The 19,526-nt window shown below is 44.7% G+C and overlaps 1 protein-coding gene across 1 annotated transcript in view; it reads right to left on the minus strand.

Annotated features, from left to right (window-relative positions):
- The window catches only part of cog5 (component of oligomeric golgi complex 5), a 105,343-nt gene extending 85,902 nt beyond the window's left edge, over positions 1-19,441 (minus strand). The window contains exons 1-4 of the mRNA XM_055652993.1: positions 19,322-19,441; positions 16,474-16,613; positions 8,220-8,277; positions 644-698 (exon numbers count right to left, since the gene is read on the minus strand). Coding sequence (XP_055508968.1) covers positions 644-698; positions 8,220-8,277; positions 16,474-16,613; positions 19,322-19,382 — 314 coding nt within the window. The 5' untranslated portion in view covers positions 19,383-19,441. The remainder of the gene's footprint in view (positions 1-643; positions 699-8,219; positions 8,278-16,473; positions 16,614-19,321) is intronic.
- Between the last annotated feature and the right edge of the window lie 85 nt (positions 19,442-19,526).

Raw genomic sequence — 19,526 nt, forward strand, 5'->3', positions numbered from 1 at the left:
AAAGTATGTTTTAGTGTTCCTTGGTTTGTTTTACGTGGGGAATGGGGGGGGGGGGGGGGGGGGGGTTTGGCGGAAACTTTTTTTTTCCAATCTCTTCCCGCAACGAAGATGCGATTTTTCCCCGTATCGCATCTCCGTCCCCACTGTGGCCTGATATCATGGAGTTCGTGGCCTTTCCTGGAGACTGACGGGCGCTCCAAGCCACGGGAGACAGCGGGACTTTAACATCGTGGAGCTTGCGATCCCTTTGCCGGGGATCGAAGCTCCAACTGCCGTCTCTGGTAAGAAGAGGCTGACTCAGGAACTCCATGCCGCGGATAGTTTCATCCGCCCCGACGTGGGAGTTTTAATCAACCCAACGGGAGCTTCGATCGTCGGCTGCGGGGCCTTCGATCGCCCCGATGGCAGATGGTTTGACCGCCCCGACCGAGGGAGAACAAGAGGAAGAAGATTGAACTTTATTGCCTTCCATCACAGTGAGGAATGTGGAATCCACTGTGATGAGTGTTTATGTTAACTTATGTGGTTGTGTGTCTTGTTGCTTTTCACTTAGTATGGCAACTCAAATTACACTGTACCTTAATTGGTACATGTGCTGACCTTGAAACCTTATCATGATAACGGTATTATTCTTCCACTATACCTGTCAATGGTGCACTGAAGAGCAGAAATCCGGGTCTGCATCATCTGAAGAACTCCTAAGATGTAATAGAGTCAAATTATTAGAAAGATATAAAGCTACAAAACATTTACATTAATGCACAAGATATTTTTTAAAACTTTTAAAATTCAACACTGTTATTTTCGAGAAAGAGGGACAATTGCGCACTTAATCATTACATTTGATCATGGCTGATTTGTGCCCTATTTAAATTTACCGTTTTGCACATTTTTGCATGTTTAACAAAATGTTGTCAATCTAAATCTTAAAAAGTTCAATTGACCCAGTATGCTAGGTCTTCCATGATTTTTAGATTTCCATAATCCTATGTACAAAGAAAATTTGCTTGCTGAATTTATTCCTAAATGATCTAGCTTTAAGTGAAAGTCTGTTTCACCATGATAGATAACATAGTTTCTTTATCACCATTCCACTAAATCCCATGATTTAAAAAAAAAAAACAGATTATTTTAGTTTATAATCTTCTAAACTCGAAAGAAACGTAAAACTATTTTAGAGAGACGAGGAACTGCAAAAGCTGACATCTTGAGCAAAACACAAAGTGTTGGGGAACTCATAGAAACAAGGAATTGCAGGTGCTGGTTTACAACAAAAAAAGAGTACTGGAGTAACTCAGCAGGTGAGGCAGCATCACTGGAGAGCAAGGATAGATGACTTTTCACGTCAGGACTTTTCTGCAGCATCTGTGGAAGGAATGGACATTGTAGAATGGAACTCTTCTGACTAATTGTAGTAGGGAGAGAAAGCTGCAAGAGAGAGGTCAGAGTGGCACAGAGCCTAGCAAGTGGCTGGTGGATACAGATGAAAGGGGTTTTGATTGGCAGATGTGTGGAGTAAGCAACAGACTAGAAATGAAAAGGAAACAAAAGGGTATCAGACAAGGAGAGGAGTGAAATGTAAAGCTAGAGACAGGGATATAAATTGATGAGATGGACAAGGGGAGGGAAAAGGGGATAAATGGGAATGTGGGACTGGGATGTGATGAGTGTATGGAGCAGAGAAAAGGAGCAGGGTGACTTGGGGGAGTGGGAGATGATGGTAGAATGTGTACACTGGGCATTGGGGTGGAGGGGCACAGTAAAGAGAGGGGATGTAGGGGAGTTATTATTTGAAATTGGAGAAATCAATGTTCATACTGTCGACTTGTAAGCTACCCAAGTGGAGCTGTTCCTCCAGATTATGTGTGGCCTCACTCTGGCCATGGAGGTGGCCAACGACAGAAAGGTCGATATCAGGTTGGGAAGAAGAGTTGAAAATAGTTAACAACCAGGAGATCCAGCAGGATTTTGCGGACGGAGCAAAACTGTCCAGTGAAAGGGTCGCTTAGTCTACACTTGATCTTGCTAATGTAAAGGAGGGCACAACCGGAGCACCAAATACAGTAAATGAGGTTTGAAAGGGTGCATGTGAACCTCTGTCTCACCTGGGAGGGCTGCTAGGATCCTGGGTTAGAGGTGAGCGAGAAGGTATAGGGACAGGTGTTCTATCTCCTGCAGTTGCTGGGGAAAACTGTTAGGGAGAGAGAGGGTTTAGATTTGATGGGATGAGTGAACCAAGGAGTTGCGGAGGGAGTGGGCTCTGCAGAAAGTGGAGAGGGGCGGGGATGAGAAGATGCAACTGGTGGTGGAATCACATTGAAGGTGACGGAAATGTCGGACAATGATGTGTTCAATACGGTGTTTGTTGAGGTGAAAGTTGAGGGCTAGGGAAACTATATCCTTGTTCCATCTGAGTGAGGGCGAGCAAAGACTGAACTGCGGGTTGCAGAGGAGATACGAGTGAGGAGTCCATCCACAACAGCAAGGCGGAAGCCACGTTTACTAAATAAAAGAGAACTTTGCGGATACAATAAAGTATAATGCAGACAGAAAAAAAATCATAGAGAATAGGATGCATTCTTGCAGGAAGCAGGGTGGAAATAATTAGGTCAAGGTAACTGTGGGAATCAGGGGTTTGTGGTAGACATCAATTAATAATCTGTCGCATGTGATGGAGACAAAGAGATCAAGAAAGAGGAGAGAGGTGTCAGAGATAGTCCAAGTGAATTTGAAGGCAGGATAGAGTTAGTATTAAAGTTGATGAAATCCACAAGTTCTGCATGGGTCGTCAATATAGTGAGAAAGAGTTGAGGAATGATGCCAGGGTACGTTTGGAACAAGGAAAAGTTCTCCTAGACAGAGGAGAGAGTTAGTTGAGAGGACGTGACTGTGTCTCTGTTCAAAAAGAACCAGATGGCCCCCAAGGCGTATCTGGTGGGGAATGAAGGTGTAAAGGGATTGGACGCCTGTGGTGAAGATGTCACAACGGGGGCTTTGGAATTGAAAGTTATGGAAGTTTTGAAGAACGTGCGAGGTGTCTCGGATGTTGGTAGGAAGGGATGGACAAGGAAGAATAAGATGGAGTCATGGTGTTTGGAGATAAGTTCTATTAGGTACAAGAAAACAGATACGATGTGTCTGCCAAGTCAATCCCGCTCTTGGATCTTGGGAAGGAGATAGAATCAGGCAGTGCAAGGTTGGGGAACTAGAAGGTTGGAGGCCGTAGAGGGGAGATTGTTGGAGGCGATGAGATTGGTGACTGTTTGGAATTGGAGGAGCAGTGTTCATCTCTGGGGTCATGATCAAGATGTGGGCATGCGGGGCTGTCCAAGAAGTGGCGCCTGACCTCAGCACGGTGGAGGTCAGCCTGCCAGACTACAGCGGCACCTCCCTTGTCAGTGGATTAGATTAAAATATAGGGATTGTTACTGAATGTGCGGATTTAGAGGAGTGAGATTGCAGTTAGTAAGGAGAGTGGGAAAGTCAAGACCATTGATGCCACAATGGAATTGAAAATAAAAAGTTCCCAGTGAGGGTAAGAGGCTTGCACAGGGAGCCCAGGGGGAAGAATGTTGGAGACGGAAGAAGGAGACATCACTGGGATGGGGGAACGAGGATTCCTTGCTAAAGAAATAGGTGCCGCGATGGAAGAAGAGCTCAAAATCATGGTCTCAAGACCTCAGCTGAGAAAAGACATTCAGCATTTGAGAAAAGGTAGTCAACTGTGATTGTAGCAGCCCAACAGGAGTTGTGGTTCTGAGGGCAGAGGGAGCAAGAAGGAGATACCATGGCTCAGAGGAAAAGGGGTGTGCATAGTTATCTACGTGTGGGGAGGGAAGTGGAGTGGTTAGTAAGGGTGGTGAAGAAATTAGGGATGCTGGTTTGGAGGCAAGCAGGGGAACTGTTAGATCAAGGAGAAACAAACAAGGGCATGTGGTTGGAACCATCAGCATTGATGCCTTTTAATTAGCAATGAAATTAATTAAATTTTCTTTAACCAAAATAGACACGGCAATGCTCTAAAAAATAATTTGCAGTTGAATTTTCTGCCAATTTCTTAAATGATTCAAAAATATTTCAAGTGAAATAACTGCAATTCGATCCGATTGTGTGTTAGTTTGGCACATCCATCTAATCGGATTATGAAGTTCAATCTCCTGTCTAAAAAAAAAATCGTGAAAAAATGTTGAATCACTATGTTGAATGTTGAATCATTTATATTTTACTGTTTATTGGCTTGGCAAGAGTCTTTCCTTTACAAAAAAGTAAAAAAAGTTGTTGCCACAGGGTAATGACTACTTTCCATGACTGACAAATCTATTTTTCAGTCATGTTATGTGATATTTCACAAACACATCCTTAAAATAAATTACATGTTGTTTCAATGAAATCAATTAAATGGCCAAGGACCAAATAACATTAAAAACATTTGTAATTTCAACTGATCTGTCTGTATGAGCATGAGCTTTAATAAAACATGATTATTTGTTTGTTATAAAATTAACTGCAGCTTACGAGTTAACAAATTAAAATATTTTTCAGCTCTGCAGCCTCGCACGAGGAAACATAATTACCTGGAAATTAGGGATACAATTTGATATACACCAGATGTTATTTATTAGTTGATTTTGTTTGTACATGTTATTACATGAAAAATAAACTTGTCAAACCAAATATTCTGGAATTGGCATCTACATAAGAATTGTATCAAACTTTGGAGTTCTGCCAGCAGGAAAATATTTAGTTACTTTTCTATTTATTTGGTTCCTTCTTCATACACATTTAGAAAGGATAGCCTCATTCTTACATCTGCTTTACTGGTAGCCTGCAGCATGCAAGATAACTATAGTGGAGCTGCATTTTTGAAGGATCCGAGCCAAATTGGGCAATGGTTAGGATTAATGTCCTGGAGATGCAGTTTAGGCAGCTCCCTCCATGAAACCTACACACCAAAATGTAACTATTTGAGGCTTGCTTTGATACCATATGCATCTTACAACAAATGTACTTCAATTATGATGAGAGGCATTTCTGGAGATTTAATTGTCTCATGTACTAGCCATGTGGCATTTAGTTACATCATGTGGGCTGTTCCACTGACTCTCCCCCATTCCCCTCCAACCATGTCACCCCCGCTCTTCCCCACCCACATTACAGCCCTCTCACCCCCCCACCCCCTGACCACCCACCACCCCCCCCCAACACCCACAGCCCCCCCCCCCCCCCAACACATCGTCCCCCCCGTCCCCCCACCCGCCTTCCTCTGGCCCCAACTCCCATCCCTGCCGGGTGTTCACCATCCCCCCCGACCTTCCCCTCTCCCACACCGAACGGTCTGTCCTCAGCAGAGGTCTTACCTTTGTCCCCCTCCGTCCCCATCTCAATAAGTTCCGCGCCCACCATGACTTGGAGCGCTTCTATCGCCGCCTCCGCCTCACAGCGCACTTCCATGGGAAGGAGTCCTCGTCCCCCAATGATGACCCTTTTTCCCCCGTCTCCAACGCACCTCCTCCTCGTGGAACCCCCCTCGTAACGTCCCAGCTCTGGAACTCTTTATCCAGAACTGCCGCCGCGACGTCAACCGCCTCAACTTCTCCACTCCCCTGTCTCACTCCAATCTCTCCCCCTCTGAACGCACTGCCATTGAATCACTCCGCAAAAACCCAGATTGGGTCATCAAACCAGCCGACAAGGGAGGTGCCGTGGTAGTCTGGCGCGTCGATCTCTACAAAGCTGAGGCCACGCGCCAACTCTCGGACACCTCCTCCTACTTACCCTTGGACCATGACCCCACTGACGAGCACCAGGCCACCATATCTAGCACCATCACCGACTTCATCAATTCCCACGCCCTGCCCGACCAAGCTTCCAACCTCATCGTTCCACAGCCCCGCACGGCCCGTTTTTACCTTCTCCCCAAAATCCACAAACCCGGCTCTCCCAGCAGACCCATTGTCTCTGCCTGTTCGTGCCCCACCGAACTCATCTCCACATACCTTGACTCCATTCTATCCCCCTTGGTCAAATCCCTTCCCACCTATGTTCTAGACACCTCAGACACTCTCCGCCGCCTCCACGCATTCCACTCTCTAGGCCCCCACCCCCTCATCTTCACCATGGATGTCCAGTCACTCTACACCTCCATCCCCCACCAGGATGGCCTCAAAGCCCTCCGGTTCTTCCTCAACCAGAGGAGCAACCTATACCCAGCCACTGACACTCTCCTCCGCCTAGGTCCTCACCCTCAACAACTTTACGTTTGACTCGTCCCATTTCCTCCAAACACAAGGCGTAACTATGGGCACACGCATGGGCCCCAGCTACGCCTGCCTCTTTGTCGGGTACGTTGTACAATCTTTGTTCAATACGTACCAGGGCCCCATCCCCGACCTCTACCTCCGTTACATTGACGACTGCTTTGGGGCCACCTCCTGCACCTACACACAACTGACTGACTTCATCCACTTCACCACCAACTTCCATCCGGCACTCCAATATACCTGGACCATTTCCGACACTTCCCTACCATTCCTTGACCTCACCATCTCCATCGCAGGGGACAGACTTCTGACCGACATACACTTCAAACCAACTGACTCACATGGCTATCTGGATTACACGTCTTCCCACCCTGCCCCCTGTAAAGACTCTATCCCCTACTCCCAATTCCTCCGCCTACGCCGCATCTGTTCCCAGGATGAGACATTCCATACCAGGGCATCGGAAATGTCCTCGTTCTTCAGGGAACGGGGATTCCCCTCCGCCACCATAGATGAGGCTCGCACCAGGGTCTCATCCATACCCCGCAACACTGCTCTCTCTCCCCATCCCCGCACTCGCAACAAGGGCAGAGTCCCCCTGGTCCTCACCTTTCACCCCACCAGCCGGCAAATACAACACATAATCCTCCGCCATTTCCGCCACCTCCAACGTGACCCCACCACTCGCCACATCTTCCCCTCTCCCCCTATGTCTGCCTTCCGCAAAGACCGCTCCCTCCGCAACTCCCTTGTCAATTCTTCCCTTCCCTCCCGTACCACCCCCTCCCCGGGCACTTTCCGTTGCAACCGCAAGAAATGCAACACCTGTCCCTTCACCTCCCCCCTCGACTCCATTCAAGGTCCCAAGCAGTCGTTCCAGGTGCGACAAAGGTTCACCTGTATCTCCTCCAACCTCATCTACTGCATCCGCTGCTCTAGATGTCAGCTGACTTACATCGGGGAGACTAAGCAGAGGTTGGGCGATCGTTTCGTCGAACACCTCCGCTCAGTCTGCAATAACCTACCTGAACTCCCGGTGGCTCAGCACTTCAACACCCCCTCCCATTCTCAATCCGACCTCTCTGTCCTGGGTCTCCTCCATTGCCAGAGTGAGCAACACCGGAAATTGGAGGAACAGCACCTCATATTCCGCCTGGACAGCTTGCGTCCTGATGGCATGAACGTTGAATTCTCCCAATTTTGCTAGCCCTTGCTGTCTCCTCCCCTTCCTTAACCCTCGAGTTGTCTCCTCCCATCCCCCCGCTCTCGGGCTCCTCCTCCTCCTCCCTTTTTCCTTCCTTCTCCCCCCCACCCCCCATCAGTCTGAAGAAGGGTTTCGGCCCGAAATGTCGCCTATTTCCTTCGCTCCATAGATGCTGCTGCACCCGCTGAGTTTCTCCAGCAATTTTGTGTACCTTATGTTAAATCGTATAATGTGTACATTACTGAATTTACCTTTCAGCAGATATGTCCTGCAAAGTGATATGCTATTTATATCAGAGCCCCACAGTCTAACCAACAGCTCCTCACCCAATAACCATACTTTCACTCTCCCGCCTTACCAATGATTCTTCTGCCCCACTGATTTCAGAGCTACTAATTCTTCTGATCCCCAAATCTCCCTTTCCATATTGGCTTTAGAAACAAAGTAAACCCTCCATCCCTACCAAATAGCTGCGTAAGCAATCAATCCCTGCCACCAAGAATTCTGGTTAAAAATATATTTTGGCTACCCAAATCTTTCTTTTTCACCCATTGCCTCAGTGTATCCCATCTGGACATCTGGTAAAATAGCAAACAAACATGGTTCTTGAATGCTGTCCACAATATGTCACAGTTTGTTGAATTTTACAACACAGGCTATTTGGGATCACCAGACATGATGTTGGTGGTGTATGAGAAAGGACAGAGTGTGGATTTGGGTCATACAGCTATCATTGTATTGCAATTTAAACCTACCTTCCAGTGACTCTATTCCAGTGGCCTGAGCCAGCAGGTTTTCATGTCTTGCAACAACCTAAAAATATAACAAACATCATATGCTTCGTGCATCAATTGTACTTTATTCAAAATCTACTTTATATTATATTAAAATTAAACACTATATTCAAACCAAATTCAGAACGACATTCAGCAAAAAAAAAATTAAATTTGTGCCCGATCAGTAATATTTTTTTGGGAGTCATGATCACGAGAACATTGTTAGAACAATTACAGTGCATTCAAAAAACCCCTTCACTTTTTCCACATTTTGTTATGTTACAGCCTTATTCTAAAATGCATTAAATTCATTTTTTTTTTATCATCAATCTACACACAATACCCCATAATGAAAAAGAGAAAACAAGTGTTTAGAAATTTTTGCAAAGTAATTAAAAATAAATAACTGAAATAACACATTTACATAAGTATTCAGACCCTTTATTGAGACACCTTTGGCAGCGATTACAGCCTCAAGTCTTCTTGGGTATGATTCTACAAGCTTGGCACAACTGTATTTGGATACTTTCTCCCATTCTTCTTTGCAGATCCTCTCAAGCTCTGTCAGGTTAGATGGGGAGCGTCGATGCACAGCTATTTTCAGGTCCCTCGAGAGATGTTCGATCGGGTTCAAGTCTGTGCTCTGGCTGGGCCACTGAAGGACATTCACAGACTTGTCACGAAGCCACTCCTGCATTGTCTTGGCTGTGTGCTTAGAGTCATTGTCCTGTTGGAAGGTGAACCTCCGCCCCAGTCTGAGGTCCAGAATGCTCTGGAGCAGGTTTTCATCAAGGATCTCTCTGTACTTTGCTCCATTCATCTTTCCCTCGACCCTGACTAGTCTCCCAGTTCCTTCCGCTGAAAAACATCCCCACAGCATAATGCTGCCACCACCATGCCTCACCTTAGGTATGGCAATGGCCAGGTGATGAACTCTGGTTTCCTCCAGACGTGACGCTTGGCATTCAGGCCAAAGAGTTCAATCTTGGTTTCATCAGAACAGAGAATCTTGTTTTCATGCCTTTTGGCAAACTCCAAGCGGGCTGTCATGTGCCTTTTACTGAGGAGTGATTTCTGTCTGGCCACTCCACCATAAAGGCCTGATTGGTGGAGTGCTGCAGATATTGTTGTCCTTCAGGAAGGTTCTCCCATCGCCACAGAGGGACTGGAGCTCTGTCAGAATGACCATCGGGTTCTTGGTCACCTCCCTGACCAAGGCCCTTCTCCCCGATTGGTCAGTTTGGCCGAGCGGCCAGGTCTATGAAGAGTCCTGGTGGTTCCAAAGTTCTTCCATTTAAGAATGACGGAGGCCACTATGCTCTTCGGAACCTGCAATGCTGCAGAAATTGTTTTACACCCTTCCCCAGATCTGTGTCTCGACACAATCCTGTCTCTGAGGTCTACGGACAATTCCTTCGTCTTCATGTCTTGGGTTTTTACTCTGACATGCACTGTCAACTGTGGGACCTTATATAGATAGGTGTGTGCCTTTACAAATCATGTCCAATCAATTTAATTTACCACTGGTGGACTCCAATCAAGTTGTAGAAACATCAAGGAGAATCAATGGAAACAGGATGAACCTAAGCTCAATTTTGAGTGTCATAGCAAAGGGTCTGAATACTTATGTAAATGTGATATTTCAGTTATTTCTTTAATTACTTTGCAAAAATTTCTAAACACCTGTTTTCGCTTCTTTATCCTGGGATATTGTGTATAGATTGATGATTAAAAAAATGAATTTAATCCATTTTAAAATAAGGCTGTTACGCAACAAAATGTGGAAAAGGTGAAGGGGTCTGAATACTTTCTGAATGCACTGTATTTAACAACAATCTTTTATATATATATAACCGCACACAGGTACTCATCACCAGAAATTAAAAAATTGTTCATTCTCAAGCACCAACATTCCTGATCTTAAGTATAAAAGTCCAACAAGGTATTTTGGGACATTTCACCGATAGTTTGTTGAAATTAATTGTTAAATATCGATGCAGAGAAAACAAACAAAAAAATCTCCCAAATGACCTCTTACGCATCTCAACAGTCCCACCATTCATCAACCAGAACTCATCCATAATTGAGAGCATGCTTTAGTGCAGCCATCATGTGTCTTAGAAGCATTAATAGAATCAGTGCCATCCAAAATGTTTGCTGTTCTGGCAAACTAGTTCCACATCAACCTAACCTTACAACAATCCGATAAGCAAACTCACGTCTCGACAAGGTTTATAGAATAGAATCTCACAGTACCAAAAGATATAATTTGAAATGGCAGGAAGAAATATTAACCCAGACTTCGAGGTCCACAGCAAGTCCCACACGTCAGACCAGAACAAACCACATTCATAAAAATGCTGAAAGAAACATTGGCAGCCAGCTTAGGCAAAATGTGAAGGTTTATGTATATTTTTGATTTTCAAAATCATTAAATTATTCAAACTACTAACTAAAAATAATTATTTTTAAAAGATTTAAAAAATAAAAATAAAACAAGTCTTAAAAATGTAAAATTATCTATATATTTATTATAATCCTTAGCAGCCATTCCTCTGCATGTAAAGGAATGGTGATGATATCCCTGCACCAGGAATAGCTTGGTGCAGATTGTTAGGCAAATTTCCCAAGGCAATTATCACTACATTTTTCATGGGGGTACAGACAGAATGTGCTGCCAGCAATTTCAGACTTCTGCATTCATGATAAACTTGGTGGCACATAAGCTGGCCTTTGCAACTGAGGACATTCCCAACAAAATCCAGGCCAAATTCATTTAAAGAATCCCACAATAGAAAGATGGGCAGTGTATTAATTTGCTTCAAGATAAAGATTTAGAAAATTTACAATAGCAGTTCTATTTCTCATCTAAACTTGTTTATGCTTCATTTTAGATTAGAAATTAATAGAAAACCCCATTAATAACAGATTTAAACGACAATCAACCCAGAGAGTTTAAAAAGCAAATGCTGTATTATGCTCATAAATGCTTATTAAGAACTAGTTAATATTCAATTCACAATTAAAATTGGGTTTTATTTTTTGAAAAACGTCTTTATTGTAGTCATCGCCTAAAAAAGGATTCTTATGATTATGATTCAAATTCCAGCATCTTAGTGGGGCCAATGGCACTCCCAGGTTCAAAAGATTCCTGTACTTTTGCAATCTGGCATCCAGTGTAAAAATTGGACTGATGGGACTGAAGGCTGATAAATCCCCAGGTCTTGATGGTCTGCATCCCAGGGTACTTAAGGAAGTGGCTCTAGAAATTGTGGATGCATTGATGATCAATTTCCAATGTTCTAATACATTCAGGATCAGTCCCTGTGGATTGCAGGGTAGCTATTGTTATCCCACTTTTTAAGAAAGGCGGGAGAGAGAAAACAGGGAATTATAGACCAGTTAGCCTGACATCAGTGGTGGGGAAGATGCTGGAGTCAATTATAAAAGATGAAATAGCGGCACATTTGGATTGCAGTAACAGGATTGGTCCAAGTCAGCATGGATTAACAAAGGGGAAATCATGCTTGACTAATCTTCTGGAATTTTCTAAGGATGTAACTACAGGTAGGAAAATGAACAAGGGAGAGCCAGTAGATGTCGTGTACCTGGACTTTCAGAAAGTCTTTGATAAGGTCCCACATAGGAGAATAGTGGGCAAAATTAGAGCACATGGTATTGGAGGTAGGGTACTGACATGGAAAGAAAATTGGTTGGCAGACAGGAAACAAAGAGTAGGGATTAACGGGTCCCTTTCAGAATGGCAGCCAGTGACTAGTGGGGTACCGCAAGGCTCAGTGCTGGGACCGCAGCTATTTACTATATACATTAATGATTTAGATGAAGGGATTAAAAGTAACATTAGCAAATTTGCAGATGACACAAAACTGGGTGGCAGTGTGAACTGTGAGGAGGATGCTATGAGGATGCAGGGTGACTTGGACAGTGTGGGTGAGTGTGCAGATGCATGGCAGATGCAGTTTAATGTGGATCAATGTGAGGTTATCCACTTTGGTGGCAAAAACAGGAAGGCAGATTATTATCTGAATGGTGTCAAATTGGGAAAGGGGGGAAGTACAACAAGATCTGGGGGGGGGGGGGGGGGGGTAAGCATGCAGGTACAGCAGGCAGTGAAGAATGTGAATGGCATGTTGGCCTTCATAACAAGAGTTGAGTGTAGGAGCAAAGGGGTCATTCTGCAGTTGTACGGGCCATAATGAGACAACACCTGGATTATTGTGTGCAGTTTTGGTCTCCAAATTTGAGGAAATACATTCTTGCTGTTGAAGGAGTGCAGCGAAGGTTCACAAGGTTAATTCCCGGGATGGCGGGAATGTCATATGTTGATAGAATGGAGGGACTGGGCTTGTATACACTGGAATTTAGAAGGATGAGAGGATATCTTAGTGAAATTTAAGATTATTACGGGATTGGACACGCTGGAGGCAGGAAACATGTTCCCAATGTTGGGGGAGTCCAGAACCAGGGGCCACAGTTTACGAATAAGGGATCGGCCATTTAGAACGGAGATGAGGAAAAACTTTTTCTCCCAGAGAGTTGTGAATCTGTGGAATTCTCTGCCTCAGAAGACAATTCTCTGGACGCTTTCAATAGAGAGTTAGATAGAGCTCTTTAAGATAGCAGAATCAAGGGATACAGGGAGAAGTCAGGAACGGGGTACTGACTGTGGATGATCAGCCATGATCACAGTGAATGGCGATGCTGGCTCGAAGGGCCGAATGGACTACTCCTGCACCCATTGTCTATTGTCCACGCTGACCAAGATATCCCATAACACTAGTGTTACCTACCCGTGTTTGGCCGAAATTCCTCTAAACGTTTCCTATCCATATACCTGTCCAAATGTCTTTCAAATGGTGTTAAATTGCCTACCTTAACTACCTCCTCTGGCAGCTCGTTCCCTAAACTCACCACCCTTTGTGTGCGAAAACATGTTCCTATTAAATCCTTCCCCTCTCACCTTAGACATTTTACCCTGTGGCTATCAAACTGTTCAACACCTTCCCCTTCTGTGTTTTTATAATGCACATGACATTTTCAATGCCCTGCAACTGTATCTTTCAACTTTTCATTAACCAATTTCCCACCGGTATAAATAAAGTTGCATTGTATCTTACTTTGTATGACTGTAACATAACATGCCACTTTCTATACTCAATACCCTGACTGATGAACGTCAATGAAGCGAAAGCCATCTTGACCACCATATCTATCTGTAACGCCACTTTCACTTGGAGGCCGCCAGCTCCGCCATTAGGCCTCAGCGCAGACGGAGACAAAGAAACATAGAAAATAGGTGCAGGAGTAGGCTCTTCGAGCCTGCACCGCCATTCAATATGATCATGGCTGATCATCCAACTCAATATCCTGTTCCTGCCTTCTCTCCATACCCCCTGATCCCTTTAGCCACAAGGGCCATATCTAACTCCCTCTTAAATATATCCAATGAACTGGCCTCAACTACCTTCTGCGGCAGAGAATTCCACAGATTCACCACTCTCTGTGTGAAAAAAGTTTTCCTCATCTCGGTCCTAAAAGATTTCCCCTTTATCCTTAAACTGTGACCCCTTGTTCTGGACTTCCCCAACATCGGGAACAATCTTCCTGCATCTAGCCTGTCCAACCCCTTAAGAATTTTGTACGTTTCTATAAGATCCCCCCTCAACCTTCTAAATTTTAGCGAGTACAAACCGAGTCTATCCAGCCTTTCTTCATGTGAAAGTCCTGACATCCCAGGAATCAGTCTGGTGAACCTTCTCTGTACTCCCTCTATAGCAAGAATGTCTTTCCTCAGACTAGGAGACCAAAACTGTACGCAATACTCCAGGTGTCGTCTCACCAAGACCCTGTACAACTGCATCGTTCCCCAGCCCCGCACAGCCCGATTTTACCTTCTCCCTAAAATCCACAAACCTGACTGTCCCGGAAGACCCATTGTCTCTGTCTGTTCGTGCCCCACCGAACTCATTTCCAAATACCTTGACTCCATCCTATCACCCTTGGTTAAATCCCTCCCTACCTATGTTCAAGACACCTCAGACACTCTCCGTCGTTTCCGCGCATTCCATTCTCCAGGCCCTCACCCCCTCATCTTCACCATGGACGTCCAGTCACTCTACACCTCCATCCCCCACCACGATGGTCTCAAAGCCCTCCGGTTCTTCCTCGACCAGAGAAGCAACCTATACCCAGCCACTGACACTCTCCTCCGCCTAGCGGAGCTGGTCCTTGCCCTCAATAACTTCACGTTCGACTCCTCCCATTTCCTCCAAATACAAGGCATAGCTATGGGCACACGCATGGGCCACAGCTATGCCTGCCTATTTGTCAGTTACGTCGAGCAATCCTTGTTCAATACATACCAGGGCCCCATCCCCGACCTCTACCTCCGCTACATCGATGACTGCTTTGGTGCCACCTCCTGCACCCGCACACAACTGACTGACTTCATCCACTTCACCACTAACTTCCATCCGGCACTCAAATACACCTGGACCATTTCCGACACTTCCCTACCATTCCTTGACCTCACTATCTCCATTGCAGGTGATAGACTTCTGACCGACATACACTATAAACCCACTGACTCCCATGGCTATCTGGACTACACTTCTTCCCACCCTGCTTCCTGTAAGGACTCCATCCCCTACTCCCAATTCCTCCGTCTACGCCGCATCTGCTCCACGGATGAGGCGTTCCACACCAGGACATCTGAAATGTCCTCATTATTCAGGGAACGGGGGTTCCCCTCCTCCACCATAAATGAGGCTCGCACCAGGGTCTCTTCCATACCCCGCAACACTGCTCTCTCTCCCCATCCCCCCACTCGCAACAAGGGCCGAGTCCCCCTAGTCCTCACCTTTCACCCCACCAGCCGTCACATACAAAAAATAATCCTCCGTCAGTTTCGCCACCTCCAACATGACCCCACCACTCGCCACATCTTCCCATCTCCCCCCATATCTGCCTTCCGCAAAGACCGCTCCCTCCATAACTCCCTTGTCAATTCTTCCCTTCCCTCTCGTACCACCCCCTCCCCGGGCACTTTCCCTTGCAACCGCAAGAGATGCAACACTTGTCCCTTTACCTCCCCCCTCGACTCCGTTCAAGGACCCAAGCAATCGTTCCAGGTGCGACAGAGGTTTACCTGCATCTCTTCCAACCTCATCTATTGCGTCCGCTGCTCTAGATGTCAGCAGATCTATATCGGTGAGACCAAGCGGAGGTTGGGCGATCGTTTCGCCGAACACCTCCGCTCGGTCCGCAATAACCAAGCTGACCTCCCGGTGGCTCAGCACTTCAACTCCCCCTCCCACTCCGTCTCCGACCTCTCTGTCCTGGGTCTCCTCCATGGCCACAGGGAGCAGCACCAGAAATTGGAGGAACAGCACCTCATATTCCGTTTGGGGAGTCTGCATCCTGGGGGCATGAACATCGAATTCTCCCAATTTTGTTAGTCCTTGCTGTCTCCTCCCCTTCCTCAGTCCCCCTGCTGTCTCCTCCCATCCCCCAGCCTTTGGGCTCCTCCTCCTTTTTCCTTTCTTGTCCCCGCCCCCGATCAGTCTGAAGAAGGGTTTTGGCCCGAAACGTTGCCTATTTCCTTCGTTCCATAGATGCTGCTGCACCCGCTGAGTTTCTCCAGCTTTTTTGTGCAGTAGAACCTCCCTGCTCCTATACACAAATCCTTTTGCTATGAATGCTAACATACCATTCGCCTTCTTCACTGCCTGCTGGACCTGCATGCCTACTCTTAATGACTGGTGTACCATGACACCCAGGTCTCGTTGCATCTCCCCCTTTCCTAATCGGCCACCATTCAGATAATAATCTACTTTCCTGTTTTTGCCACCAAAGTGACAGGAAAAGGGGGATACGACCAGAAGAGTCGCATTCCCCCGAAGGAAGAAACAAAAACACATGTTTCCCCCCCCCCACAAACACATACACAACCTAATAAACTAAAATTTAACTAAAACAACAAAGAAAGTAAAAACAGACGGACTGCAGGCGAGCCGCAGCTGTCAACAGCGCTGCCACTTCCGGAATTACCACCTTTGCTGTGAATAAAGTATCACTGCTTCATAAATTATCTATGTTAGGTTGGACCTAATGCTAGCCATAACACCCGTTTCAAAATCTGTTCGGATATCTTAGAAGCCCCTTTGCTCTTTTTCAGAAATTACATCTAGATAATAATAAAACTGCTTCTTACCTGCACATGAAGTTCTTTATCGAGTTGACTGATTCCTTGAGCAAGTTTTGCCAACTGTTCAACTATCACTGCTTGATGAATTGATTGAGCTGTGTAGGTCTTGACATCAAATTCTTCTTTCAAGAATTCTGCATAGCATTCTAAAAATGAAGAGTGGTATTTTCTTTCAATGTCAATAAAATAGTTTGTTTTGATATGTACTCTATCAATTTCACAAGATTTATTCCTTACTGAGAAATGTAATACCTGCAGAAAATACATCATATTTTATTCAGTAATCAGTAAGATACTTTTATTTTCCGAAAAGACATCAAGCTGTATGAACACGAGTAGGCTATTTGGTCCCATGTGCTCATTCTAACATTCAATTAGATCATGAGAAATGAAACTTTCCTTTTCTAATTTCCCACTTTTTCACCATAACCTTTGATTCTGTTCCAAATATCCCAGCCATTAATATATCCACAAATGACTGAAACAGAGATTTCAATAAGCTCACAAAACTTACAGAAGTTCTTCCTCATTTTCAAATTCTGATATTACATTATCAAGTCCTAGACTTTATTGAAGGGAACATTGTCCCAAGATGAATTCTCTTCAGCCCCCAAATTTAATTTCCAGTTGTTCTTCTTAATTTCAGTCAGCACAGACCCATCTGTTCAAACTTTCCTCAAAATACAATTGCACCAGAACGTGATTATTCCATGATTTTCTCTTGGAGTTAAGAGAAATTTAAAGAAAATTTATATTTTTTTAAATAGGGGGACCAAAATTGTTCACAGTGTTTCTTGCTGCAATATATGCTAGTTTCCATTGTTTCATGATTAGTGAGCCCATGTCACAGCTTTCTACAGCAGTCCTCCATTTAAATAATAGTTTTATCATACTTTCTCCCAAAGAAAACAATTGCACATTTTCCTGATTATGCAGTTTGGTGCTACCTTGCAGAGCTACAATTCATTATGGCACTCTTGGTCCTCCAATCGAAACATTGCTATTGAGGTTCACCAGGTTAATTCCCAGGATGGCGGGATTGACATATGATGAAAGAATGGATCGACTGGGCTTGTATTCACTGGAATCTAGAAGCATTACAGGGGATCTTATAGAAACATATAAAATTCTTAAGGGATTGGACAGGCTAGATGCAGGAAAAAAAAATCACGATGTTGGGGAAGTCCAGAACCAGATGTCACAGTTTAAGAATAAGGCCAATTCATCGGATGTTTTCAAGAGAGTGAGATGTAGCTCTTAGGGTTAATGGAATCAAAGGATATGGGGAGAAAACAGGAACGGGGTACTGATTTTGGATGATCAGCCATGATCATATTGAATGTCGGTGCTGGCTCAAGGGCCGAATGGCCTACTCTTACACCTATTTTCCATGTTTCTATACCGAGAGGTTGCTATCCCACTCATTTTTTTAAAAGTCACCTTTTCTACTGCATTTGCTATGCTGAAGAACCTGGTGCAAACCTCTGTCCTCCACTGCAATGCTGGGAATCCGGGTCTCAGTGTGAACTCCTTTCCCCAGCCCGAGGCTACAGTTTTGTGTCAAGAAGGTGGGTATAAGGAACTTGTTGCATCGAACAATTTCTGAGCTGATGAGAGCTGTGCAACCAAACACCAAGAGAAGACAGCAGCTTCCATCACATCCAACAAAAATAATGAAAAACTACGATTTGGCCAGTCAGTAACACAATCAGTTTTGTTAGTCTAGCAAATAATGCACACAACCCTCAGACATTCGCTCCACAGAGCGATGGGACAATGCAATTTTAGCCTGCTCAATTTAACCTGATAGAAGTATGCAAGGTTATGAGAGGCACAGATAGGGTAGAGTCCAAACCCATCTCCCAGTGCATCAACTAGAGGGCAGAGCTTTAGAGAAACAAAGTTTAAAGGAGATGTGTAGGACACGTTTTTGTTGTACCGAGGGTGGTGAGTTCCAGGATTGGTTGTTGAGGCAGATACGAAGGTGACATTCAAAATATTTTTGGATAAGGATATGGATATGCAGAGAATGGAGAGATACAGATTCTGTGCAAGACAGATAATATCTTGTCAATCCCGTTAATTTCAGCATCAACTTACCCCACATAAAATTGACTTCATTCTATCAGACATTTATTTTCACCATCCATTCTTCTATTGCAACTTGAAACTGACTAGCTTTCTGATTTGTGGCAAAAGATTGGAACTTTGAAACATTAACTCTTAGTTTATTTTTCCATTGATGGTGATTCCCTCAGGATCATAAAACAAACTCACTGAAAACACCACCAGCTTTATAGCCACCTTTGATTTATCCTTTCAAATTATTAAACTTTGATATGTGAATTTATTAACCTGTATTTTACGATAGATGTTTCTCTTGGTGTGCAAAACCTTTTGTTTTGCTTTAAACTGGGTGCAATATGATTCGTAAAGTAATATAAAATGACAGCTCCCAAGATGGATTTCCCTCTAACACAGAACTTACTACCTTAGATACCTCCCGTCAAATGTCCATAATGAAGGTTTTTTTATTTATGACATCAGCTCCAGCAAGCGCAATCCCACATATATGCAAATCTAAATTCAATATATTAACTATGCTCCCTCATCCAGTTACAATTGATAGCATCAAGAAATCTCTATGGAAATAAAAGTATAAATTGTCAAAAAAAAACACTGATCTTTCTGGATCGAAGATCAGACTTGACCTGTGAACTTCTTGAGAAATTGATGTAGTGAAACAGTTCTATGCCATTACACGCCGCCATGGTTCCACTGCCCCAAGTTTTGCTTCAAAGCATCTGTAAATGGACGTTATGCAGTGCACTGTCGATCACAGGTTCCACCTTACCATCTGAAAGTAGTTCTTTCACAGAGTCCTGCACCAGACCAGCTCCTCCACATCCGTCCATGTTGGCTGTCACGTTGGTCACGCCCACTGGCGCTCGGCATGGCGGGCGCGCGAGCGCGCGAGCGACGTGATGACGCACAAAGGGGAGGGGCGACCAGGCGACGCTGCCGGCAGCCAATCATCAAAACGGTTGGCAGGCGCCTGG

This window comes from Leucoraja erinacea, chromosome 22 (assembly GCF_028641065.1).
Source record: "Leucoraja erinacea ecotype New England chromosome 22, Leri_hhj_1, whole genome shotgun sequence".
Taxonomy (NCBI): Eukaryota; Metazoa; Chordata; class Chondrichthyes; order Rajiformes; family Rajidae; genus Leucoraja; species Leucoraja erinaceus.